Consider the following 27,819-nt stretch of genomic DNA (forward strand, 5'->3'; position numbering starts at 1 on the left):
TGTAGCTCTCACACCCACAATCATTCAACTCTAATAGCCTGCCCCATGGTCGCATGAGGCTTTGGAGGGGACACACAGACATAAACCATAACATGATTTTAGGAGCGTTAAGTAAGGTTTAATATTCGGACCAAGGGAGGTGGTCACACACAGCCGATCATGTCTGGTGATCAAGTCACATCTGTTTTAGCTCTGATATCAGAAGTGCAAGATAAATGGCCCACCACAGAAACTCAAGCTTCTGTCTAGAATTCTCTCTGCTCTGAAGCGGATCTACTGGTTGAATTATTAAGGAATATCCTTAATGTTCTCTGTGTTAGTAACTGATGAGGGTACTTCTCCTGTCACATGTTAACTCTGGGAAAAGAAAAAAAAAAGCTCAGCCTTAATCCTGCCACTTGTTAGTGAAGCATACTTTAACGAGTGAGATCAATTAATATGTTGGGAGATATGCAGTAAGGAATCTCTTCTCATTTACGAGGTGATGAAACAAAAATATTTTCATAAGTTGCACATCTGAAAGTGTTATATCCCTATGTTTAAAGCCATGTGCCTTTTTAAATTAGCAAAGGCAAATTCAAACAGTATGCTCCTGCCTACAAGAAAGTAACTCTTAGAACCGTAATGAGAAACGCAGGATCTGTAAAGTAAGTCCCCGACTTGCGAACATTCAAGTAGAAAACTTTCACAGATACAGACAGACCTCACATTCAGAGATGCGAATGCATCTTGGAAGTAGCTCATGTGTCTGCTGGACGTTGTCACAGTTGTGCCGTTAAGTGCTTACAGTGCAGTAGTGTGCAGTAGTGCAGTGCTCAACCAGAGCCCGGGATGTCCAGAAATAAGAGGAAAAGCTGTGGTGACATGGAGATTTTTTTAAAAAACTTTTTACACTGTATATTTGTGTCAAAGGTGCGTAAGACTCATTTTGTCAGGCTTATGAGCGAATCTGACTTACAAATGTTCTACTGGGACGGAAATTGTAAGTCGAGCACTTCCTATAACCTCTTAATTTGAGCACACTCTAGCTGACATTTCCCCCAAGATGTCATTACTCCAGTGATAAGACCAGCCCTGTTTTAAGCACCTATTTCTTTTCATTTTTGCAGTAAACAGATGGAAATGGCCCTGTGGTAAGCTCTGTCCTTTTGGCCAGGCGCCTGCTTAACTCCCTCCCTGGCATTTCCAACATACCCAGGGAGATTCATTTTCAGCATGAGTAGCCAGCCTGTCAGCATCACTTCCAAAGCATCCCAGGGGTCTGAGGAGCCAAGCAGTGCCCTGGCAGCAGAGATGGTGTGTTGCTGAGGGAGTTCCGTCTGAGGCTCTCTGGTATGGTGTTTTGTCTTCCTCAAGTCCTGTGTGTTTAGAAGTAGGGCTTTTGAAAGGCATTTTACCCACGAGGGTTCTAACTTCATCGTGGATGAATTCATTTATGAGCTCATTCTGGTGGTGGTGATGAGAGGTAAAGGAAACAAGAAATAGAGCCTAGTTGAAGGGACTCTTAGTTACTTTTCTCTCATTGCTGAGACAAAATACCCAACACCCCAAATTAAAGGAGGAAAGCTTTATTTAGCTCATAGTTTGTAGAAGTTTCAGTCTAATGAACTGGCTCTAAGGCAGGGTGGCATGGCAGAGGGGCAACTGTTCTTGGCAGGAGAAGTCAGCAAAAGTAACAAGCAGCACAGTGCCCGCCTGGCAAGAGCAAGGTTGTGAGTTCGATTCCCGTCCTGGGAAAAAAACCCAAAAAATTAAAAATTAAAAAAAAAAAAAGAACAAAAGGAACAAGCTTCTTTTTCATCTCTTATATTGTATGCAGGCTACCTGCCCTAGGGCGGGTATAGCACTCACACTCCCAATCCCAGCACTAGACTGTGAACCAATCACAAACTCTAGATTCAGCCACTTCCAAAAAGCCCACCGCCATGACCTCATGAGGCTTTGAGGGGACATCTGGAGACAAACCCTAACAGTGGGTTATAGGGTGTGACCTTGGGAACTGATTTTAGTCCCTGACCCCTTCCTCCCTGTTTCCTTCCATCTCTCTCTGCTTCTGGCTGCTTTGCAGGGAGCACCTCTGCTCCGTTGCACCCTCCCACCATGATGTTTTGCCCACAGCAATGGAACCAGCCAGCCATGCACTGAAACCTTCTCTAAATTGTTTTTCGTAGGTATTTGGTCACAGCAACAAAAAACTGACAAGTACCATTGCAGTTCCCTTATAGGCTGGGTTATGTGATCTCCTTAATGAGAAAGCCCATCAGCCCAGGAGCAACATCGCTATTTCCCCTTTATCTCCAACATTATTCTTCCCTTGGTAAAGCTGTGGAGTGTAGTGGAAAAGAGGGATTGGAATCTAGGTCTTCTGCACAGCAGAGGACACACACACGTCACGAACACACACACACTCATTCAAACCAACACCGAGCTGCTGTGCCCTGGAGATGTGAAGGTGAACAGAATATGGACACTATTCCTTCTTCTTAGAATCCATTAACAGAGGCAGCAAACATGAACCCTATTGAATTAGGATTGTTTGCTTTCATAAAGTTTTACAGTTCCTGGGAGAGGAGTGCTGAGAGATGTTATTAATTCTAAGGTGTTGGGAGTATGGCTTGGAAAGGAGTGGTCAGAAAAGGTGGAAACAAATGGTAAGATGATGGGGATGCCAGGCCTGTGGATGCCAGGAATTCCAAATAGTTTGGATTCATTGGAGAGTTAGGAAATGAGGCTGCTAAAGTAGGGAAGATCCTAGAATCATGGATATCATCTAGTAAAATATAAAAGGAGAGAGCCAGGAGTGGGGGTGCATACTTATAATCCCAGCACTCGGGAGGCTGAGGCAGAAGGATTGCCATGGGTTTGAGGCCAGTCTGCTGTACTACATAGTGAGACCCTGTCTCTCTCTCTCTTTCTCTCTCTCTCTCTTTCTCTCTCTCTCTCTCTCTCTATATATATATATATATATATAAAATTAAGAATAAATATATATGTTTGTATGTCTATATATATGGAGGGAGAAAGAGAGAGGGGGGGGGGAAGAAAATGAAATGCTAGGCTTCCCTACACATTAATCTCATCAAGATGCAAAATCTTAGTAGATTTAAAGCCTGTTGCTATCTCTTCCTTTCCTCTATTCTTCTATCTCCTTTTTTCCCCAACCAGGACCCTGAGGTGTTGACAGAGCTTTGTCCTGGAGAACTAGGGGCAAAGGCTTAGGTCCTGAGCCCACATCCATGTGCGTGTGCGAGTGCACTGAGGCCACCAGGAACCCCTCCCCCACCCAGTTGTTGTCACCTTTCCTGATGTGCGATATATCCTGGTATAAACGTGGACCCCAGGGCTGAAGTGTTCCTCCTTGGCCCTCTGACTTGCAGGTAAACAGAGACTCAACCTAGTGGTCACACTCAGCTTAAGTCTTGTGTTGCATTTCAGTGAAGTGTTCTAGGAATGAGTGAATAGTGATGAATAAACATCCACAAAGCAAGGACTCCATCCCAAAGTTAAAGCTGTCTAGTTCCTAGTCTCAAGACATTTTAATTCTATGATTTTTGCCTAGTGCTTCATATTCAGGAACTATCTTTCCAGTCTCTGTATAGATTCTTTGTGTATTCTATGTAGACAGTTATCCTTTAGAAATAATACCAGTTTTGGAATAATAACAGCTCTAACACTGTTTATTTTGCTTATTTAATTGTAGTTACTAAAACCTGCAACAGTGGTAAACAGAAGCAGTAGTTCTTGTTTCTGATGGATTGACTGGTTTTACTAATGCATCTATTATTTCACCAATCAGAATGATGCTTGCTGAGGTTTTGGTAGACACCCTTCATCAGGTTGAAGACATTCTCTTCCATTTTGGTTTAAACTTTTTACTCAGAGATGATTGAAAAGATGACTTTTTAAAATGATCTTTCCCTCCTCAACTAGATGCCCAAGTTATTTTTCCTTTAATCTGTGAATGTGGTGAATTGTTTTAATGCATATTCTCATGTTAAAGTGGCTCTTTTCTTAGAGTAAACCTAATTTGAGTGCAGTGAATTTTTAGACATTCTTGGATTTGGTTTGTCAATATTTTATTTAGGATTTTTATATATCCACCTGTGAGATTAGACTATTCTTTTCCTTTCTTTCACTGACTTTGTTAGCTTTTGGTACCATAGTAATAATGTCTTGTTTTTCAAGTCTTTGGAAGAGTTTATACAATTTTCAAATAACAAATTACTCCAACACTTGATAGAACTTGCTACATAGTAAAATATGTTCTTCATGGGAAGTTATTGAGCTAATTGCATTTTTTAATGGTTATAGGACTAGTTTGCTTTTCTTTCTTCTTAAAGTTTGTCTTAGTGTTGTTTTGCTATGAATTTGTTCATTTTTCCTAAGCTTTCAAATTTATTGACAAAATATTCCTAGCACATTCATTCATTCATTCATTCATAAATTTAAGGGGCTTAAATCTGCTTCATTTAATTTAAGGGCCTTAAATGGGCAAGTGCTATCTCACTGAGCTATATCTCTAGCCCTAACGTTCCCTTATTGCACACCTTTGTCTGTGATTTTGCCCCTTTTTCATTTCCATAGTGTTTTGGGCTATCACCTCCTGCACCCCTGCAGATTGTTTTGTATTTAATTCCTACTCAATCTTTACTCTATTTTCTTTGTTTATTCTGTTGTCTCAAACTAAACTCAATAAATTTTCATTTATTCTTTCCTAAAATAAAGCATTTAGCCAGATGTGGTGGCGCAGACCTGTAGTCCTCGCTCTTGAGAGGCTGAGGCAGAAGGATCACCATGAATTCAAGACTACCCTGGACTACGAGACCCTGTCTCAAAAAACAAAACAAAACAAAAAAATTAAAACCGAGCATTTAAGGCTATATATTTCTTTCAAAATACCACTTTAACTGGGTCCTGCTTGTACCACATTCTGCATTCTGAAAATCTGTTTTATAATTGTGAGTTTTACCTAGTTTCAGTGATTGTGTTTAGTAATATATTTGGGTTTATACCTGCTTCTTATTCTATAATTCTATATTATTTGTGCATATTTTAGAAATCTATGGGTTTTTAATTACTGCCTTATTTTGACTTACGTTTTTTAAAAATGCTGTCCTGTTCAGTTAGTGGTTACTTTCAAAATACCTTTATATTACCTTGTAAGACACAAAATAAACAATCCCTGTATTAGTCAGCTTTCCATTTTTGTGACAAAACACCTGAGGAAAACAACTTCAAAGGAGGAGAGATTTCGTCTGGCTTGGGGTTTGAGCCCATGGTCGCTTGGCTGTGTTGTTCCTGGGCCCATGGGGGAAATGACGCATGTAATGCAGATGGGGGAGAGATTGAGCTGCTTCCTCCAGCTCGGCCCGACTTCCTACCTACTACTTCCCGATAACGGCATCAGAGCATGAGTCCATTGATGGAGAACCCACTTCTGAGATGAGAGCCCCCATGGTCCGATCAGTTCGAAAAAACCCTTGGTCTGAACATGACCACCTTGGGGACCACGCCTTCAACACATGAGCCTTTCAGGGATTTGCAGACCTGAGCCATAGCAATACCTTGCTTTATTCTGGGCAATAGGAGAGCCTTGGAACACTTAACTCTAGACACCTTCCTCTTTTTATTCCGTTGTTGCCGCATATTTTAGTTTGTTTTCTAATAAAATTTTTAATTGTGTTAAAATACACATGGATAAAAGCTATGTCATGTTATATATAGCATTTAACCATTTTTAGCTGAATACTAAATTTATTTTTAACTGACACATTAAAAGCTCAGGAATTATATGTTACATTAATAGGATAACATGTTGCTTTGCTACATGTACTTGTGTGATGTCTAAATTGGTACATGTAACTATGTCCTCATTTATTATTTCTGCATGGTGAAACATTCGGAATCTTTTCTGGTAGCATTTTGAAGCATACAGTACTAATTGTTACGTGTAATCACGTTCTGTACAGTAGCCACACAGCAGAACCTCTGGCTCCTATTTAATCGGAACAATTACTGAAGATTAAGCTGCCCGCACCCCTCCCTCCACCCTGCCCTCCAGCCTCTTGTGGGCACCACTCTACTCTCAACTTCTATGAGATCAGCATTTTTAGATTACACATAGGGGTGAGCTCCTACAGTAAGCGTCTTTCTGTGCCTGGCTTATTTCCTCTTAGCCATTTTTACATACACAGCTCAGGAGTGTTAGTAAGTCCATCGATATTGCTATGCAGCACTTCTCTAGAGCTCTTTTTGTTTTACAAAACTGATACTCTGTACCTTTAAGCAACTCTTCATTCTTCCCTCCACCCAGCGGGGCAGTAACACCATTCTACTCCCTGTCTCTATTGACTGAACTACTCTAGGTATCTCGTGTAAGTGGAATCATACACTATGCGCCCTCTTTTGACTGGCTGGTTTCACTTAATGTAATGTCTTTAAGGTTAAGCCATGCTGTAGCATGTCAGAATTTTCTTCCCTTTGAAGACTAAATAATATTCCATCAAATGTCTATACTACATTTTGATGACCCATCCATCCATTGATGGATATTTGGGTTGTACTCCCCCATCCTCCTCCTCCTCTTCCTCCTCTCTTTCTTCCCCTTTTTCCCTCTCCCCCTCACTTTCCATATCCCCAGCATTGTATTTTACTCTGTTTCTTTTTGAGACAGGGTCTCTAACTTGCCTGAGCTGACTTCAAACTTGTGATCCTCCTCCTTTAGCCTCCTGAGTGCTGAGAGTACAGGCATGCACTGCCATGACTAGCACAAATATCTGAGACCAGTAATGGAATTACAGAATTCATGTGGGGTTTTCCCTTTTGTTTGGATACAGGGTCTCACTATGGTTGCTTAGTTAGCTGGGGCTCTAGGTGTGTACCACCACACCTGGCATATTCCTGGCTTTTAGGAACTCCTATACGGCTTTTCGTAGCCACTTCACCATTTTATATTCTCACCACCCATGCACAGGGTGCTCCAGGTGTTCTGCATCTTCACCAACTTTTCTTATTCGTGTTCTGATTTGATAGTAGCCATTCTAATGGGTATGAAGAGGTAGTTCGTCTTTTTTTTTTTTAACTCTGCAAATGAGATGTGCATCTTGCTTTATATCATAAGAGCTAGTTTGGAGTTACCTACTTGTTTGCCAGGTTTTTTGTTTGGTTGGTTTGTTGGTTTTGTCCATTATTCACTGTATTTTAGGCTTTTTTTTCTGCCATCCTTTCCCTTCTTCCTTTTTCTTTTTTTTTTTCTCTTTTTGAGACAGGGTCTTATTATGTAGTTCAGGCATTCTTGAAATTGCAATAATCCTCCTGCCTCAGCCTCCTGAGTATTGAGATTACAGGTGTGCACCACCACGCTCGGCTCTTTCCCTTTTTCCTGAAGATACTGTTTTTGTTTGTCTAAAATGTCTTTGTGTCTGGGGCTGAGGTTATAGCTCAGAGGCACAAGCACCTGCCTGGTAAGTGTAAGGTCCTAAGTTCAATTCCCAGTACCAAAATAAATAAATAAATAACTAATACATAAATAAATAAATAAAATAGTCTTCGCACACTTGATAGTTTTGCTGGGCACAAAATCTCGAGCATTTCACTTTTCCTGTTTGGCTGATGAAAATCTATTGGTCTAATTATCATCATTCAGAAGGCAATGTTTCTTTGCTATTTGGCAAGATCTCTGAGTCTTTGGTGATCTGTAGTTTCATTACAGTGTGTCTAGGTGGGGATTTATTTTTTGTTTATTCTGTTTTGTGATTCAGGGGGAAGCCTGAATCCAAGGATTGGTATCTTTCATTAATTTTGAAGATTCCCCATCATTTTCCTTTGACTGTTGTTTTTTCCTCTTTCTCTCAATTGTCCCCATCTAGTACTCTGGTGAGATGTACTTACATCTTACCTTCAGTACCACTTTCATATTTCCCACTGCCTTTTTACTTTGTGCTATAGTCTGTGTAATTTCTTTATCTTTTTGTTTTAATTCATAGAAATTTTCTGTGATTGTGTCTAATCTGCTATTTAATCTAGCCATTGAGTCTTAATTTTTTATTTTTAAAAATTATTAAATGTTATTTTTGTATCTACCTGTGTATTCTTAGATCACTTTTGAATTCGTCTTTTTAAAAGTTGCTTTGTCTCTGGGAGGCTGAGAGAGAGATTTGCAGCCTGGGCAACTTAGTGACTTAGCACTCAAAATAAAAAATTTAAAAAGAGGGGGCTAGGGTTGGTTTTCAGTGCAAAGGCCCTGGGTTCAGTCCTCAGTACCAAAAAAAGAACTATATCATACACTGTTATTCTTATACCTGGTATTCCAATATTTAAGTCTTTGGGGCATCTCAGTCTATTGTTATTTCTCCTGACTTTTTCTCACTGGGGCTTGTTTCCCAGTTTATGTGGTTATTTCTGAGAGGAAGTTTATACTTAAATTTATAGATTGAGAAAATTGAGAAAATTTTCCTCCAGAAAATTGAGAAAATTGGGAAAATTTTCCTCCAGAAAGGGTTGACCTTGACCCTTTGCTCATGGGCACCACCAACACACATCCCTTTATTTCTCAGTTTGGGATTTCTCTGTCAAAACAGATAATGGTGATTTGAATCCCAGTCAACACGAAGCTGACCTGTGGTGACAAGTTAGTAGGTGAGACTATTACTACTGCCATTATTTTTTTCCACCAGCATTTGTGGTGGAAATAGGCGTGTTTGGTTTGGTTTCCGGCACATCCTATCTCCTTCGCGGTGAGATGGCCTTGTTCTGAGGTTCAGGCTCATGCAGAGCAGGTGAGCTGCCCCTTAGATGGGTCCTTCCCACTTCCCTCCTGCCTTTCTTGTTGTTGATGTTTTGTGCTCTTCAGTTGCTTTTGAATTCTGTATCTATTTTGTAGATTATGTGTATTTCTTGAGAATTTCCATTTCTTGTAACTTGATGTAATTGAAAAACGTATTGCAGTAAGGCACGTTATCATGAATCCACCTCAAAATACGCTCCCTTGCTTCACGTATACTTAATCCTTTGTCCTTGCCACTTTCTGAAACTGTTCTGGAAGTCCTCTTTCATGAGTGTCTTTAATAGCAGCCCGCACCACTCTGTCATCTCCTCACCCTGTGCTTCTGGTAGTTGCTTGCCTGTTATTTCACCTGATGTTTTACTGGGCGACTGCTACACACCAAGTGCCAAGGTGAATAAAGCAGACAAAATCCCACCCTTGGAGGGCTGTGTTCCAATCGAGGCCCTGAGCAAATAACATCGAATATATCAGATATGTGGAAAACAAAAAAGCCAGAGAAGGGGACAGGAGACAGTGGTGGTGTTAACTTCGTGAGGGTGTAAGGAAGGCTTCTAAAGAGATATGGAATAGAGACCTGAATCCCATGAGGGAGTGGGCCTGCGAGTGTCTAAGGGAAGGGTATTCCGGGCACATGAGCAGGCAGCGCCCAGGCGCATCGGTAGGGGCAGGTTTGGCCTGTTGGAGCAATGGAGAGAGGAGTGTTCATGGCTGAGAGGAGACAATAAGTATATTAATTTTCTTTTGCTGAGTCACGGAAACTTGGTGACCTCATTTATTATTTCCCAGTTTCTGTAGGCTGAAAATCTGGTGGAGCTCAGCTGGGGTCCGGGTCAAGGTGTGACACTCCGGGTGTCAGCCAGCCGCCTTCTCATCTGAGGCTCTGCAGAATAATACACGTCCAGATTTATTCAGGTTGTTGCCTGAGTTCAGTTCCTTTCGGTCAGAACTGACGTCCATTTCTGGCTGTTGGCCCGTGTCAGCTTCTCCCTCCTAGAGCCCATTTGTAGTTCTGTGCCATAGGCCCTGTCATAACAGCAGGGTCCCTCACCTTGACTGTCCCTCCTATTTCAATTCAAGGCCATCAGGGTAACCATGGTAATACCATGTGAACTAACTCGGGACATTAATTCTGTTTTACTCTTATGGAGGCAAGATGTCGCTATGTTGCCCAGGCTAGCCTCCGTTACCACTGTGCCTGGCAGGACCTTCGTTCCAACTGCAAAATCCCTTCACAGCAGTACCTACATTAGTGTTTGAGTAGCCAGGGAGAAGGATCCTGGGAGCTGTTTCTTGAATCGTGCTACCTCCTTGAGGGTGGAAACCTGGTTGATGTCTTGTCAGCCAGGCTTGTAGGCCACACGGTCGTGGAAGATTTCATCCTGATAAAATGGAAGAAGTCCCAGGATCTCAGGTAGGGGAGGGACAGGTCTGAGGAAGAATCGCTCTGCTGCTGTGTGGAGAGCGGATTGCAGAGCTGGCGAGCAGCTGAGAAGAGTTTTACAGATGACCAGCAAGAGGCGTGGTGATCTGGACTAAGAAGTATTAATTCCTGAAAAGCTTACACTTCCCCAAATGTGCCAGGCTGTCTCACGCCCCGAGTCTCTGCCCATACATCTCTCACTGGAGTGTTCTATCCTCCCACCTACCCCATCTGCTCTGTCTGAACAAGTCCTACTCATGCCTTAAAACTTACCTCAAGTGTTGTCTAAAGGGCCCTCCTCAGCTTTTCTCTACTGCAGATTCGTGTCACTAATTGGAGCGTAGTTGGGTCTGTTGACCTCTTTTCCACGCTTGCCTGTTCCCTTTCTGGAAGCAAGGATTTAACTCCAGTTCCTGTGTTTCCATCACCTTGCCTCCTGTCGGCGCACTGCAGATGCTCGTTATTGGTGGGACCAGTGCAGGAACTGTGGGAGGTGCTCGGCATGCAGTAGAGATGTGATTCTTCTTGTAGAGTTGTCTCTTAGAGGGACAGACCTATGTAAATACAAGTAAATATACGGTGCGGTGACCGGATACCAACCATACCCTGTGCACAGTGGTGTGCCAGCTCTGCATGTTACTGGTGTGCGTGGTTTAAAGGAGGCCTTTATCCTACTCAGGCTGGAATAATTGGATCTAATCTCTCACATTCCTCCATTGCATGAAGTACTGATCTTACTACAAACGATTCCCTTTTTTGTTATATCCAAAAGGACGTTTGGTTGGCAACACTGTTCGCCACTAATTTATTCTATATTTAAAGAAGTAAACAGTGATTCATCTAAGGCATTCTGTAATTTAAGACAGACTTAGAAAATTTATTCCCCAGCTGTATTCCAACCACTTGGAAAAGGTCTGTGTTAGTAATATCTAACTTAAGAGGAGAATCTCTTTAACTCAAAATAGAAAACGCTCATAGATGAGAATCCTTTTAAGAGGAAGGAAATTATCAGTCTGATAAACTAATAAACTAGTAAATGTATCATTTCTGTAACTCTCAGCTGTAGTTTCCTAGAATTTGAACTTATAAAGAGTGGGACATTGGAAAGAATGACTTAGCAGAGTAGACACAGTGATGTTATTTAAAACTTAATAAACTTAAAAATAAGATAACGAGGGAGTTGGGTTTCATGCTGCTGCCTCCCTGTTGACCATCACAGTCGGCAGCGGGCCTGCCCGCCAGGAGGGGCCGTGGTGCCTGTCAGCCCCCAGATGTAAATAGAGTTTCCCACACTGTGGAGTTATGGGTGGGGATTCACAACTGGCATAAGACAAGAAAGAAAAAATTACTTTAAAAACTTTTCATTTGTATTGCCAAGTTTTTCTGTTTGTTTTCTAGTGATCTCTCTTGGAGAATATAAATCTGTATGAATTGAATTCAAGGACTGTGACATAGTCTTGTATGAATAGTTGCATATTGTATTTCAAGTTAGAAACGAGTTCTCCAGCCAACTGCTGGCTTTCTGGCTCACTGGGAAGAGTGTGTGAGACGACTGTCTCCTTTCTCCTGAGCTGGGATTCAGTGGCTGGCTAAGAAAGGAGGACACACAGCCATCTGCATTTAAGTATCACTTAAATTTGGTTCAAGACACTGATTTTAAAAGCATTTGAGCTTGTAACACACTAAGATGGCTTTATGGCTCTCCTTCATTCCTTGCCTTGTCTCTCTAAAAGTGGTGAGGGAGACCTCCCCGAGTCCTGTCACCGGGCTCTGCCCCCAGAACGGGATGGATGGGCTCCCTCCGTGGGCCTTGCAGAGTTCATCTGGGCCGGGCCAAGAGGGACTTTGGTTTTATTCTTTTCTCTGCTCTCCAGGTCTTTCAAATGAGGAAAAGGAAAATAATTCCATGTGGAGTGCCAGATATCTTCTCAGAAGATTATCCAAGTGATTTGGCTGAGTTTCTTTTTTCAGTCTTACTTCCTGAGAAGTGGACGCGTGAACTGAGATGCTGACATTAGGGGATCGATGTCTCCTGCAGCCTCCCACAGTCCCTGAGATCAGTGTTACAGCTGGGAAGGTTTGCTCAGGTTTCCTGAATGTGGTGTGGCTTCTCTTGGCCTCACCTTTCATAGGGGGATAGGGGTGAGACCCAAGTGGAGCCTACTTATCTGTCTTTTCACAGCCTCTGTTGATGCTCGGCTATACATCTAATTGAATCCTTCAGCCAGTACTCCCGAGAGCCAAATTTGCTGGCACTTCCATAAGTGAGCCTGAAATCTCCCTATAGCCCCACCTCTACCCCTGCCCAACTTCCTTACCACGGTCCACTCAAGCCCTGTCATAAGAGAATGAGACCTCACGCCGTTTGGTGTCTGTGTCCGTGTCCACCTTCTCTCAAAGGTGTTCAGTTCTTACCGGTGCTGTGTTCACGAGCGCCTCTCTGTCCTCATGGTTCCTGGTTTTCTGGGTCTGTCCTAGTGAGCCAGTGTTGTATTTATTCCCATTTTATTCACCTTTAAGGTCTAAGTGAATAATTCCAAGTGTGTGGGTGACAAGTGGCTCTTACCTGCTTTCATTCTGGATTCTGATCTTCTGTCAGTGTAGCTTGAGATCCCAGCAGCATCTTCGATAACTTCCTCCTGCTAGTTCACAGTTAAATTGGTCAACTAAAGTTTGTTTATATCTTTTCTACCTTCTATTTGCACAAGTACAATTTTTAAATTAAAAGTTCAATGTTCATCCCTATTTTACTTCATCTTATTAGATTTTGCATTTTACCTAAACTATTTTTAGTGGGGAGGCGCAGGATCTGATGAATGTTATTTAACATCAGCCCCTCACGGCACTTACGGGCTCATATATTACTTACCCTGTGCTGGGCAGTGTTTTAAATATTTTGATAAACTAATTTTGCCGTCATTCGGTTTCCACAACTGTCTCATCATGCAGGTAGCAGTGTTATCACAGACGAAACTGACACCCGGCGGGGTTGTGCTCACAGGGTGAGCTGGTCCATAGCCTGTGCACGTGACCCCGCAGCTGGACAGCCAGCCCCAAAGCTGGCTTTTCTTCATTCACAGTGGTCACTATGCCCTGAAGGCATCATGATAGTGTGACTAGCAGTGGAGCTGATTTCGAGGACTTCACCTGCCCGTAAGCATCCATCTGTGTAATCCAGGGCTTCACTTTATGGTTTTGGTAGGATGCTGGTTGTTCATTTTGAAACTTACCTACCTTAATGAATACTAAATAATTGGGTTTTCTATAAGTTGTTCAGTCATAGTGATACCATGATTTCTCAGTGTCATCACTGAAATCCAGATATAATTTAATGAGAGCATTCCTCAGGCTGACTCATCTATTCCCCTTGCCTCAAAGGGAAATTAAGTCATGCTTTATGATTATGGCTTTGTTTTTAGGCAGAGCACATGTTGCCTATGATCTGCCCTTTTCTCCAGATCTGGGTGTGTAAAATCCTTTTCCTTTCATCATCTGAAAACGGAAACGTTTCTTTGCTCTTGTCTCCAGCACTGCACATGGACATTCCCTGGTCTAGTCCTCAGCGTAAGCCCCACACTGTCCCAGGAGGGGGAGCATACCGCCACTGGCCAGGCCCTGTGCCTGAGTGGGTCCCAAGGCAGTGCTGGCTGTGGTGTCCCCCTCAGAGATGAGGTCACCTGGGTAACCTGTATCCTCCGTAGGCCCTGCCTCAGTTAGACCGCCCTCTTGTATTTTCATTATGTTTCTTATCTTGTAGAGAACAAGCACAGGGGTCACCTTGGCTTATTAACTTATTGTTTTTACAATTTGGGGGCTATGTTTGTGTTTGTGTGGGGAAGATGGCCGTGGTCATGTTCATTACCTGATATGCAGTTTGCAAGTGGAAGCAAAGCTTTGCCAAACACTTTTGTTTATGAACCAAATTGTTTGCAAACAGAAGCATTCCTGAACCAAGATAGTACTGTATTCTTGCACTATGGTAATAGTCAAGTATAGAGTGTACTTTTTTTTGAGACAAGGTGTCTTGGTTACTTTTCTCTCCTTGCTGAGACAAAATACCCAATGCCCAAAATGAAGGAAGGAAAGGTTTATTTAGCTTACAGTTTGTGGAGGTTTCAGTCCATACTTGGCTGGCTCCGAGGCACAAGATAGCAAAGCAACAAGAGCAAAGGGGGGAACTGCAGCCGAACAGCAAAGCAGCCAGAGCAAAAGGGAGGAATCCCGGCAAGCAGCTTCTTTCCCTCCTTACTTTGTAAACAGGCTACCCCCACCTAAGAGGTGTGTAGCTCTCACATAATCTCCATGCCCTCCTCTTCCACAGGCTTAGGATGTATACAAAGTAAGCACCTTGGCTTCCTGCTGAGTCGTTTAGCCAAACCTCTGGACTCCCCAAGTTGACGCAATGTACCAACCATAACACAAGGTCCCACTGTATATCCCAAGCTGATCTCAAACTTGTGATCTTGTTGCCTCAGCCTCCCAGGCAGCTGGAATTATAGGTGCCCACTACCATGCCTCCCTAGGTTATTGTTGTAAAGCATTTGTTTGAGGTCCTCTTTTATGCATAATTAAAATGTTAACTCATTAGTTAAGGATGAGAAACCTTTTACTTAGTGAATCCCAACTTAGGGATAGTGTAAGTAAGCAGGACAAAGCTCTACCTGGCCCTGTCCAAGGGTTTGGTGATTGTCTTGCTCTCATCTATCATGTTTTCTTCCACAGTATTTGCTGAGTTTGTGGTTGTTTTTAAGGAGTTCTAGGGACATTAACAGACCCTACTGGGTGCAGAAGGGCTTGTATGATATGTGTCACAGGTGTTAAAAGTAAAGCTAAAGTAAATGAAAGTACAGTGAGAACAAGTTCAAGGTGGTGAGGAAATGACATGCTATAAATGTGTGGGATCATTCAGCAACAGGTAAGATTTTTGCAGGACCAAGAGCAAGCATATTTGTACCAAATCCTGTACCCTGCTGTGAGGAACAGTGATCAATGAGAGGTGAAGAATAATGATAGACTCCATGAGGAGGGGTCACTGAAGTTTCAGCTATACTTCTTTAAAATAATTTTCATTATGTGTATTTAAAGTAAGCAACATGACATTATGGGATACTATAGTAAAGTATTAACGTATCCATCATCTCATATAGTTACTGGTATTTTTGTTTTGGGGACAAGGACAGCTAAAATCTACTTATTTAGTATGAATCCCAAATTCAGTGTCATTTTATTATCTATAAGCCTGGTGTACACAAGATCTCCAGGCTTATTCATTCTATATATGTGCTACTTTGTATCCTCTGACCTGTGTCTCCCCCTCCCCTCCCTCCACCAATGCTTGGTAATCAGTGTTTTGTTCTCTCTCTATGTGTATGAACTTTTTAGATTCCACAAAAAAGTGAAATTGTGATATAATTTTCTTTCTGTGTCTGGCTCAAGGTTCATCCTCGTGTGGCGAATAGCAAGATCTTACTCTTTTTTCAGGATTGAATAATATCCCATTGTATATAGATATAAGTTTGTGAGACAGATGCCACAATTTCTTTATCCATACATCCATACATTGTCTCTATATATTATCTGTTACAAATAAAGCTACAGTGAACAAAGGAATACACATATCTGGTTATATGCCCCCAGAAGGTGGATTGCTGGGTCATATAGTAGTTCTGTTTTAAATGTCTTTAGAAGCCTTCATACTATTTTCCATAGTAGTTATATGAACTTATATTCCCACCAACAGTGTATACCTTTACACACTTGCCAACATTTTTTTACTCTTTGAGAATAGCTGTCCTATCAATGTGAAGTGGTATTTCAAAGTTCTTTTGCTCTACATTTCTTTGATGATTAATCATGCAGAGCACCTTTTGGTGTACCTATTGGACCTTTTTGTGTCTTCTTTGGAGAAATGTCTAATCGAGTCTTTCATCTGTTTTTTAACCAGGTTATCTGTTTTTCTACAGTTGAGTTGTATGAGTTCTTTATGTATTTTGGGTGTTAATTCTTTATCAGATAATGTGGTTTGCAAATATTTTTCCCCAGCCCACAGGTTACTATTTCATTTTGTTGATTGTTTGCTTTGTGGTATAGAAACTTTCTGACTTGCTATAGTCCCATTTACTTACTTTTGATTTTGTAGTCTGAGTTTTTTGATACCTATATTGCACATCTATTGTTAAAAATATCTGAGCCTGAAGCTGCTATTTATTTAGCATCATAGTTCTCAAAGTGTGTTCCTGGGAATCCCTGACACCCTATCAGGGGATTCGTAAGATCTAACCTGTTTTCATAACATTGCTAAGTTGTTACTGACCTTTCTCAGTGTACTGACATTTGCAGTGCTGGTGCAGAAACAGCATTCTCAGTTTTTTTTTAAAAAAATGGTTTTGCGTAGTGCCTGGTGAAAAAGTAAGAAAAAATTTAATTAAAAAAATTTAAAATCTTTAATAATTTTAATTTTATTTTATTAAATATCAAGTCTTAAATAAACGTCTTTCATATTTACTGAAACAAGACAGAAAATAGCTATCACTTGAGTGCGGACATAGGACCCACCCAACTTCCTGAGAGAGGGTGAGGCTTAGCCTTCAAACTATCCCAGCAGAGTTTTCATGTACATTTCAACAGAAAGAGGAGAAGAATTCAGCTTTCAGAAGGTGAAAGGAAAAGGATTTTACAGCTAAATCTGGTGGGAAGGGCAAAGATCTAGCACAATTCCAAATAAAATTACTAAAATAATGACATGAACAGTACTTTAAAAAAAAGAGTCTAGTTCACAAATTCTGTCTATATGATCTTGGTACTTGATAGATCATTTCCCCCAAAAATGAATAAAATGAAGCTCAAGGATATGTGACAGTGTTAGTTGCCAATGAAAAGCAAAAATCAGAATTTTGGAAAACCTTATTCTCTATCCATGAACTTGACAATTCCTGATATGTAATATCTTCTTTACTTAGATCAGTCAGTGGTGATATTAATAAATGTGAGAGGTGTTTTTTGGTTTGCTTTTTTGGGAGACGAGTTTGGCATTGGGGAGTAAAGCATACTTTTGGTATTAGGGCTACACATGTGCTAGGTAAGTGCTGTACCCAAAATTTTAAAAATTATTACGTTGAAATGAATCAAATCTGGGAGATTTATATACCTCAGAAAACCAGTATGTTCCAGAGTACTGGTTATGGAATCACACATGGATAAAAGAGCATTCAAAGTCCAAGAATAAAAAACATAGTTTCAAGTAAGACATGGTCACCCATGGCAATAATCCCAGCTACTTGGGTGGCTGAGGCGGGAGGATCACAAACTGGAGTTCAGCCTGGGAAACTTGGTGAGACCCTCTATTCAAAATAAAATAAAAAAGGCTTGTTATCTAGTTCAGGGGTAGAGCACTTTGCTAGCTTGCTGGAAGCCCTGAGTTCAGTCCCCAGGAAGAGGGGAGAGAGGGAGGGAGGAAATTTCAGATTCCATATTAAGACGTAACCTTTAAGAAGCTACCCCTTTTTATTTTTGGTGTGATATCAAAGCAGAATATTCATAATAACCCGAAAGTCTGTTAAAATAACCCCTCCTTTTTTCAATTATATATCTGTGTGAGGATGGACTTAATTTATTTCCACCAGCACATATCGTGTAACAGATTGAACGCAGTAGACATGAGAATTCAGCTTCTACTGAGCCAGTCATGAAAAAGATTTGCAAAGAAAAGAACAAGAGAGATTTGCCCTCACTAAAATTTTGTTACAAAAATATACCTCTTTTAATAATAGTTTTATGTAAATATAATGGATTATTTTAAATTTTTAATTAATGAATTTTGAAAATTGTTTTGATTTCTAATACCAGTAGTAGAAATTCAATAAATCTAGCTATGTAACCAGTAGATATTACCTCCGTGAACCAAGGGTCTTTTGGGTCCTTAATCATTTAGTGTTAAAGATCCTGAGACTGAAAAGTTTGAGAACCATCAGTTTAGATAGTACATACCAGTACTTTTTATCCGTGCATTAAGGCATGGGTACATGTACATAAAATACATTTTAAAATATGCATAAAAATAGAAATACCAAGATGATGATATTAACAGCATTTCAGTGGCTCCAGTATTCTTTTGTACTCTCAAGGCCAGAAGACTGGGCCTGAAGCCTAAAATGTTAATTCAGCAGAAAACCAAGGTCTGGAGGTTTAAAGGAGAAAGCTGAAATGCTGCGGACAGTTTTTAGTACTGACAGGACTGTTCCACAGAACCGGGCCTCCTGACATCAGCACATTGTCCAGGCTTCCACAGAGAGCCATGAGGAGAGGCCTGCAAAGGACAGTGCCCGTCACAGCAGACTAACTGAAGCTGCCTGATGACACGCACCAGTATGAAGGTAGTTCACCTCCTGTGAAAGCTTTGAAAAGCAGATTCGTACCCTACTGGATGAGAGTGCACCCAGGGACTACATGAATTTAAGCGCTTTGGGGATCCTTTAGCCCTACAAAGAGATGCATTTCTTTGCACGCAGAAGGGCGTCTTGGGCACCACCCGACCCAAGGTGTGCATGTGTGCTATGTGCAGCTCTAAAGGGACAGTCCAACCTGGGCGGGCGGGGGTGAGGGGGCTGAATCATTTCCACCACGAGATAGTTGTGTGCCTGACCTGTGGTCTCAGGGGACAGTGGCCTTTGTGTTCTTGTTCAGGGGAAGAGTGTTACAATCTCCAACAGCCCAAGAAGTGGCGCATACCAGCAGACTAGGGGTTGAGCTCACCCACCTGGGGGTGCTTGCCAGTGCGTTCTCTGCTTTCTGAGGCACATGGCCTTTGGTCAGTGGCTATGCTAAGATACCTCCCTCCTGTTTTAGAGTCTAGCCTTTCAGGCTTTAGAGCAGTTCACTCCTTTTTAAGTGGTCTCACTTCTGTAGGGCACATGTTGAACCTTTTGAAGTTGAAGTCTCTGACAGCAGCTGTCTTTCCACATCATGGGGACACCTCACTGTAATCCCTCCAGCACAGAAAACATTAGCTGTCATGTCTCCCCCGTTTTCTATTGTCTTGGGCACATCTTTCCATCTTCTGTAATAAGTTACCACCTCATTGCCACCCACTGTGTGTACTTCTAATTGTCTAATTCTGATGTATTACTATAGCAGACATGACAGCAGACCCTAGATGGGGGAGAACACTGAGCAACAAAGAAAGCTAGGATGAACTGCCCATGTTTACGGCAGAAGTGGGTGGGCAGCATCCAGTGAGGAGAAAGATGCGGCTGAGAAGCAGAACTGGGTATGAGGCTCCCTCTCCTCCATCGCCCACGTGCTGTCCACCCAGGCGGCTGCTCCACCTACCTGGGCCTTCACTCTGCTGTCAGAGTGGGCCCAGCTCAGCTGCCTTTTGGAGATTAACCTAGATGATGTTAGGGCTACATGTTCTGGCATCCAGTCCGGGCCTGCTCTCACCTTTGCCTGCCTTGGAGCTCTTTGCTTCAAACCTTGAGGCTAGCTTTTATGTTGGAGTGAACCTGGAATTACCACACAGGAGTAGTCTAACAGTCTCCAGCCTGAATTTGACAGGAAAGTGTGTGGAACCTCTGGACTGAGCTCATGGTATTACTATTGTTATTCTCCCACCCCCATGAAAATAATCTGCCTGTTTTCTGACTTCCAGGTCTGTCTCTTGTGAGTATAGTCCCAGAGGAGAGGGCCTAGCTTAATAATTTAAATTAATATGTTGAGAGTAATATTCATCACATTTTATTCTGTATACAATGTGTTGTTCCCAATTGTTCTCATATCTCTGTTTTCTCTTTTCAGAGATCCACATCTTCTGGACCCAACTCTGGAATATGTGAAGGTAGGAAACGAGGACTTAACATGTCCCTGTGACCCATTTCTAACAGTGTTGAATAATAGAATCTATTTCTAATAGATTTCCCATTTCTAACAGTGTTGCCCAATACTGCTGCAGTCTGACATGTAGAAAGCTGGTTGGGTTGCAACAACCAGAGGAAATATGACTCACTCAGACCTTTGGTGAACTTTGTAAGGGTCTCATGTCTATTGCAGTTCTACAGTCATTTTCCCCTTATGTAGGTCAGATGTGTTTTAAAATTCACAGATTTTTTTAAAAAGAAAGGTATGGCTCATATAGTTAATACCTCCAAAGAGGACTGGGGTCCGCATCTCATAATCAAACTCACTTTGGCAGTGACATTTAAGAATATTCACACCAAGAGGGATTAAATAGACGACCAATGATTTTATGTAGTTCAGTTCACATTGTGCCACCAAATAAGGTCCAATTAGCTTTGCTGCAAGATGAGTTATTTCTTCTGGTTTTCAGAGTTTCTTGGATTTTGGTAGATGAGGGATTGTGGACCTGTGTTTACCTTCAGTGGCGCACTGAAGGCTCCCTGATGTTTTCTGAGCTGTCTTTCCAACAGCTGCATTTTATTCAGCAGCTAATCTGGGACCCAGAAATAATTTGTTACTTTCCAGTGGGACTGAGAGTCAACGCTTCTAAATAAACAATGTTTTCCTTCTGAGCAGAAAGAAAAGCTGTTCTTCACTTTTTTCCTCTGTCCGCTCTCCTTTTTGGGGGGAGGTGTATGTTTGATTTATTTTATTTAATTTTGAGCTATAATTAAATCAGTTACCTCCCACAGAAGGCGGAAGTCTGATCTGTCATTCCTGGATTATGACAAGATGTATAGTTATCTTTCAGGAAAAATCATGTGTGAGGATTTAAGCTTTCCTCCTTCGAAGCCACAGTCTGTCTTTGTCATTGCAAGGGCAGCATCCCTGGTTCAGATCACTGAGGCCCGTCTGTTTGTTGTGTGCCCATGCCTTCCCCAGAGAACTGGCATTTCCTCCTCCTTTAGACCAGGGGAGAGAAGAGAGAGCTCCGGTAACATCACCTGGCCACTGGAGCTGGTGTAATAATGTTTGTTGCAATGGAGGTGGATATTGTTTTTCTTGTCTCTCATTCCCGAACAATGTCTGACCTGTGCTTTCGCGGCAGCGAATGTGGAACCCTAAACCAGGAGGGCCACCACCCCAGGTCTGGTCGGAGCCTTATGAGTGGTGTGTCAGGGTCCCTCCTAGATGCATTGTGTATGTCTTTGTGTAGCTTGTGCACTGCCAAGCATTAGGAGCCAATATTCACAGACTATGGTTTGACTTGACTATAGCATAAAAAGCGTGCCTTGCGATTGTGAGTGTGTAAGTCACAGCAGCCCTGTCAAAACACTTCCTGCTGTGTTTCAGAGGGTGGCTGTCTCCCACCTCTGGCCTAGTAAGGCTGTGTTTGGGAAGTATATCCCTAATCCTTACTTCAGGAATTGTTCCTTTTTTATTTTTATGAAAGTCAAATCCCTTTTATCTCTAGCAATGAATTTCAAAGCTAAACATAGAGAATTCTAGAATAGCCTGTTTTAGTTCAGTAGTCCTCCTTATCTGTGATTTTAGTTACCTGTAGCAAACCATGGTCCAAAAATATTAAGCGGAAAATTCTAAAGTTTTAGAAGTCTAAATTGCACACTTTCCTGAGTAGCGTCTTGAAGTCACTGTCCTGCTCCTTTGTGCCTGGGACAAGCATCATCTCTTTGGCAATGGACCCATCCTGTAGCGCTGTCTTTCCGTTAGCCACCTGGTAGCTATCTTAATTGTTAGATCAACTGTCATGGTAACACCATGCTTGTGTTCAGGTGACCCTTATTTTACTTAACAGTGTTCCCAAAGCAGAAGAATAGTAATGCAAAGAAGCAGAGCATAAAACACAGAAGGACAGATCAACTCTGTACTATGTGGAGACGTGTGGGACATAAGGAAAAAAACAGTACAGTGTACGTAGGGTTTGATACCGTATGGTTTCAGCCATTCATGGGGGTCCCGGATGGTGCCCCTTGCAGTAAGGGGGTATTGTATATGATCTAAGCTACTGTTTTCAATCTGAGGATATTGATTGTTGTGAGATGAGCTATTGACTGAGAAAGAGATACAGCGACTGGGTGTTTTCCACTTATTCAGCTCTCCTTGCCTTCTCTAGGCAGTGAGACTTGATTGAACTGTTCTTGGGAGGCTCTGGGTGTTCTTTTCAAGGGCTCATTGAGGTATTTGAGAGTTTCTCTTTCCTCCAAACCTGAGTTGAACTTGATCACAACCTTATAAATGATTGGCCTGTGCAGCCTCCTGACTGCATCCCAAATTTTTATTTCTTCCTCCCTTTGTCTGTGGTATAGACTGGATAGAATTTGTTGGGCCAGCGTGGGCTATTTTTCTTACTTCGCTGGGCAGTAATGCTTCACAAGCACGTTCACAGAGGCCTTGGACCTCAAGGTCCAAAGAGGCCCATGTGTCAGAGTTGTTGAGCCAACCCGGGGCCATGAAGCACCTCTCAGACTTAGCTGCCCTCTGGGCCTGGCTGGTGGTACCAGGAAGGCCCATTAGCTAGTGTCGTCTGATGCCTCATGACGGCAAGGGCTGTAGATAAATGAAGAGAAGTGAGAGAGTTGTCGAGAACTTGGATGTTGTTCAGCCCCTTGACTTCAATCTGTTTCTTTAAGCTGTTGCCCCCTCACTCCGTTGCACTTAATGCCCTTTGAGCATGGAGAAAAGCAGACACTTGTGTGAAGTATGTTGCTCCATAGGGAACTTCTGGCACTGTAAGAGTCATTGGCCTAGAAAGCAAGAGTTAAGATGCCAAATTTTTAGCGTTCATTGTGACCCCAGAATGCGGAGCAGTCTGATCCCCGCTTCAGTCTCGTCCGGGCAGCAGAAGCGCCTAGTGCGGCCAGCAAACAGCAGACCGCCGGGTCACCCTGTCTGTCTTTAGATGCTGCTGTCCTCCCATCGGACTTTCGAAACATGCTTTCCCAGCGCCCAGAAATAAGAGACGGGTCTGGGATCTAACTCCTTGGGGCAGGGGAAGACAGGGCGCCAAGGCTGCCCCGTAGCCGATGGGGTCAGTGGGGACTTCAGTGTGAAGGCAAGACAGCGCCGGAGAGAAGAAGATTCTCAAATTTGCTGCTGCCCAGTTTATTTTGTGTCCTGCTAGTGCCATAGGGTTTGTATCACAGCACATTAATATGGCTTGAAAGGGGACCAGTTTCTCGGTTGCTTAGTTACCTTAGCTCTTCCGGTTGTGAAATGGAGAGAAAAGTGCAGGCTGGGAAACTCCAGGATTACTCCGGGGTTCCTTTGTTTTGCGTAGTAGGCTTCCCTCCTGCTGGCTTCCCAGAGGCACCTCAACTCTAAAGGCTCAGTTTGATGTTAGAATGTGATCGGGAAATAAATAGCAGATCCACAGTAGCACTGGGATTTTGGAATCTCATTCCTCCATGTTTCTGCCTCTTTAATTCTGGCCCTGGAGAGGAGAGTTTGTTTTTTGTTTTTCTACTTCTTCCTTGTTTTCCTAGCTCTCACCTCTCCTCATAATTTTTTCCCACAATAGCTCAAAACATGCCCATCTTGAAGGTCTGAGTTTCACTGTTTTGTGTAATCATGAGTTCTTTTCTGTAATGAAACAGAACTAAGCCTCTTTCACTACAACTGAGGGAAGTCATTTCTTCCACCTGACCCCACCTTCCTTTGTGCTCCTGTGCAGTTACTTATTGAGTTAGTGGTGTAAGGCGCTGGAATTTTCCTCAGCGTACCTAGCATACCTTTTCCTCAATAAAACCATGGGGTTTTTTTTTTGGTTTGGTTTGTTTTTTTCTTTTTCAGTAGGAGGAAACAGCTTTTAGAGGCAGTAACCTTGGGCCTAATTATGAAACAGTTTTATCTTGTGGGCTGCTTTACCTACTTTCTGTTCTCATTGAGTCTTTCCATATTTTTACCGCCATTAAAATGTAGTTTTTCTGTGTCCAGTTTCTTACACATGTATCAGGTGATTGCTTAGAAAATGTGACAAAATAGTTGTGCTAACGAGCTTATAATGGGTATAACTCATTGTGTTAAGTTTCCCAGATGGCAGTTCAGCAGACTCCAAGTCACACATGCCCTGTGTCCCCAGGGAGGAGACCTGGGTCCACACTCTGTCTCTAATTGGCAGTGTGACCGTGCGCTTACCTGCCACCTTCTCTATGGATTCCATCTTCCTTACAACCAGAAAACCTTGTTCCTCTAGCTGAACATTTTTAGGAATTTCTATGCCTGTGATAGGCCAGAGGCGAAGACTTTTTAGCAAGTAGTAAGAGGAGTTATTTATGCTGTCAATATTGGTCATAAAATTGTCATATAGAATGGACTAAAGGTGACGTTTCTTGTTGTATCTCAGGCATTAAGACTGAGGACCTGATGGATAATTGTCCACCCGTGATGTGCCTCATCGATATTGTTGGCTTTGTGATTTATATTTGCTTTGTGATCCATTATATTTCATTTTTGTAACCCCCTTTTGAACTTGTGAGACTTATTTTATTCTTACTCTTTTATCATTTCTTTCATTAAGCTACTTCTTTAAGATTTAGGAGTTGCCTTTGCCCTCTTCTGTCTCTTTCTACTTTATATATAGCTTTTTATGCCAAAGAGTGGTTCTTTTTAGCCGCCTCATATACACACCTACAATTACTTTATTAGTAAAGAGTCTCTTTTCCGGGGATGATTTAAAGTGGTTTGTTTGTTTGTTTGTCTGTTCATTTGTTTTTTGAGACAGGGTCTCACTAGGCAGTTCAGGCTAGCTTTGAACTCACTGTGTAGTCCAAGCTAGCCTTGAACTCTTGACGATCCTCTTGCCTCAGCCTCCTGAGTACTGGGATTATAGGCATGTGCCACCACCCTTGGCCTAAAGTGTAGTTATTTTTGGGTGGAAGGAATTGACAAGGGCAGAACTGGGTGATTTTTATTCTACTTTTTTTCTAGATTTTCCATTTAAAAATAAATCATTCTTAAGAAAAATAAATTGGAAAAGTTAGCAAAGTGGAAAACAAAATTTGGAATGCCTGTGTTTTCAAACTAGTAGTGAGGAGGCAAGTGCTTTTGGTGCGCAGACTGTGAACAGCATAATGCAGGCCCGCAGACAAAGCCGTGCTCTCCAGGCGACAGGGTAAGGAAGTGTCGGACAGAATGCAGCCTTTGTTCCTGGCTAGATTCCTAGGGAACAAATATCCTTTTTCTTTTGCAGTCATCCCTGGTGTCCCTGAGCTGGCTTTGCAGGTTGGGAGAAGAAAGGCCAAGACTGGAAGTGCTGCCCTGGGCTCGGCCAGAGCCCCAGCTTCTTCCTCCACGGTGCAGATGAGCCAGGGAGGCTTGAAAAGCTGTCTTTTGTGGGGCCGACGCTGGAAGTCCTCCTTCCCAGAGGTCTTCTAAGTCTGCAGACTTCAGTCTGTGCAAGGCTCAGATCTCAGCAAGGCCATTTCCTGCGTTCTGGTAGGAACACATTAGGTCACCCACCAGATTAAAAGAAGAGTAATTATGTGAATTCCAGCACAAGAACAAGTGCCCTGGCTGTCCCGGAGCCCATTGAGAGAGGGCGCAGTGTGACTTCAGGTCCCTTTTTGTGCTCAACATGGCTGCAGCCATGGTCACGGTTAAATAGTTAGTGTCTTTGAGGAAAGTCCTTTCTTCCAGCAGGGAAACAGTCCAGTCTGCTCTGAATTAGCCCGCTAACAAAGTCATGAAAGGGACTTACGGAAACAATGGCATGCTGTACATTCCATGAGAGTTTAACAAGTTATACGAAGCAAATAAAGGCCCGATTGGCTGGCTCTGCAGGTTTTTGCCTGAGTGTGCACATCCGCAGAGCCAGCGCCGTCCCCGTGGGACCGGGGATGAAGCCCTGCCAGCAGTGAGTGCAGGGCAGCCCTGGCTTGCTCTGGGCCCACGCTGAGAGGAGCGGGAGGGCGGAGCTCCCGCCTGGCTTCACCCACTCTGCCCCCAGATCCTTCTCTGCAGATACTCTTGCGGGGCTTGGTGTTACCATGGTTTTAGAGAATTGCTGAGGCAGGGTGGGAAGACAGAAGAATAGGAGTGGCCAGCCCCTCATTCAGTGCAGTCTTGTTATCCTTTGGGTCTGTGGAAATGTGGCTACTTATAAAAAATAAAGCCTTACTGAAAAAATATACATCCACATGCTTGCTTCAGCAGCACATATAATAAAAATGCACATCTATTTAAAAGTCTGTGCGTACATGTTTGCAGTGACATTAGTCATCATTGACAAGAACTAGAAATAAACCAAATATCCTTCAGCTGGTGAACAAACTATAAAATACCCACCCAGTGGCATAATATTCAGCCATAAACAGGAGCAGACTACGGAAACACAAAACTGTGGATGGCTCCCAAAAGCATTATGAAAGTAGAATGTGGGAAAAGTATGAAATGCAGAAAAGTATGAAAGTAGACAGCAGCTAATTTCTAATGGCTTATTGAAAGGAACAGTTAAGGTTTAATTGTTTGATCAGTCTTGCATGCATATATCTGGTAATCTGAGCAACTACTTTGAAGGTAACAATAAATAATACAATAACCATTGTTAATTTCCTATCATACTTTTTTGAAATTCTGTATCGTTTTTATTGTTTTTGTATTGTTTTGTTTTTGTTTTTGTTGTTTTGTTTTTGTTATTTTCTCTTTAAAATTTAAAAAAAAAAAATCCCCCCAAAATAGATAGTAGCGAAAGGCTACAGACTATAATTATATTTGTATGACCTTCTGGAAGAAGGCAAAACTTATAGTGATGGAAGATAAATCAGTGGTTGAGAAAGGACAGAAGGGGTCTTCTACTCAAGGGAACCTTTGGGATGATAGAAATAGCTTGATTAGGGTGGTAGTTACCCAACTGGTCTTTGTCAGACCTCACAGAACTGTGCCAAAAAAGGTGATACTGAGTGTAAATTAAACTCAATTAATCTGACCTTTAAAAGCAAATTAAAACCTTGCTTCTTAGCCCTTATTCACTGCCTCCTTGGGGGGAAGTTTTCTGTCCTGAGATGGGCTGCGTCAGTGAGACCAGACCTCTGATCCGATGGAGAGTTTAGTAACTTACAGATCTTTTTCTCTATCAGCTCATTCAGCAAATATTTTTGAGCCTCTGCCCTGGGTTTTCAATTGTTCAATCAAGTCAGACCAGGTGGGAGGAAGGTGTTATCCAGAACCCTCCCTAAGAAAGTGGGAATGGAAAGACCAGGTGTCCGGAGGTCTTTCAGAAAGAGCTTTAAGAGCCATTTTATTAGGCACGATGACAGATCCTGGCAGAACCTGAATGGAGCAGGTGGGGAGAGGAAGCCGGGACAGCTCCAGAGTTCACACTGGTGCCTGGTATCTTGCCAAAGCCAGTCAGTGCTTTAGAGAGGAAAGGAGATTTCCATGTGGAGTTCTTGTGACTGCAGTGACAGTAAGTGAATTCATAGCATTTGGAAATTTTAGACCAAGGAGTTGGACAAACTATAGCTTAAGACTAGATTTGACCCAGTGCTTGCTTTTGTGTGTTTTGTTTTGGTACTGGGGTTTGAACCCAGGGTTTCACACTTACTAGGCAAGTGCTCTACCACTGAGCCATAGCACTGCCGGTTTTTATATGGCCCACTAACTAAAAATAATTTTATATTTCAGAATGTTTTTAAAGTTAAAAGTGGCCAGATTGGGCTGGGGATTTAGCTCAGCGGCACAGCGCCTGCCTGGCAAGCGCAAGGTC

The 27,819-nt window shown here is 42.3% G+C and overlaps 1 protein-coding gene across 1 annotated transcript in view; it reads left to right on the forward strand.

Moving 5' to 3' along the window:
• Bcar3 (breast cancer anti-estrogen resistance 3) overlaps positions 1-27,819 on the forward strand; it is a gene marked incomplete at its 5' end in the record, with an annotated part of 113,988 nt that overhangs the window by 14,454 nt on the left and 71,715 nt on the right. The window contains 1 exon segment of the mRNA XM_013514437.1: positions 19,998-20,037. Within this exon segment, the coding sequence (XP_013369891.1) occupies positions 19,998-20,037 (40 nt within the window).

The sequence above is a fragment of the Chinchilla lanigera genome, unplaced genomic scaffold (genome assembly GCF_000276665.1).
Source record: "Chinchilla lanigera isolate Chin_1 unplaced genomic scaffold, ChiLan1.0 scaffold00022, whole genome shotgun sequence".
Lineage (NCBI taxonomy): Eukaryota > Metazoa > Chordata > Mammalia > Rodentia > Chinchillidae > Chinchilla > Chinchilla lanigera.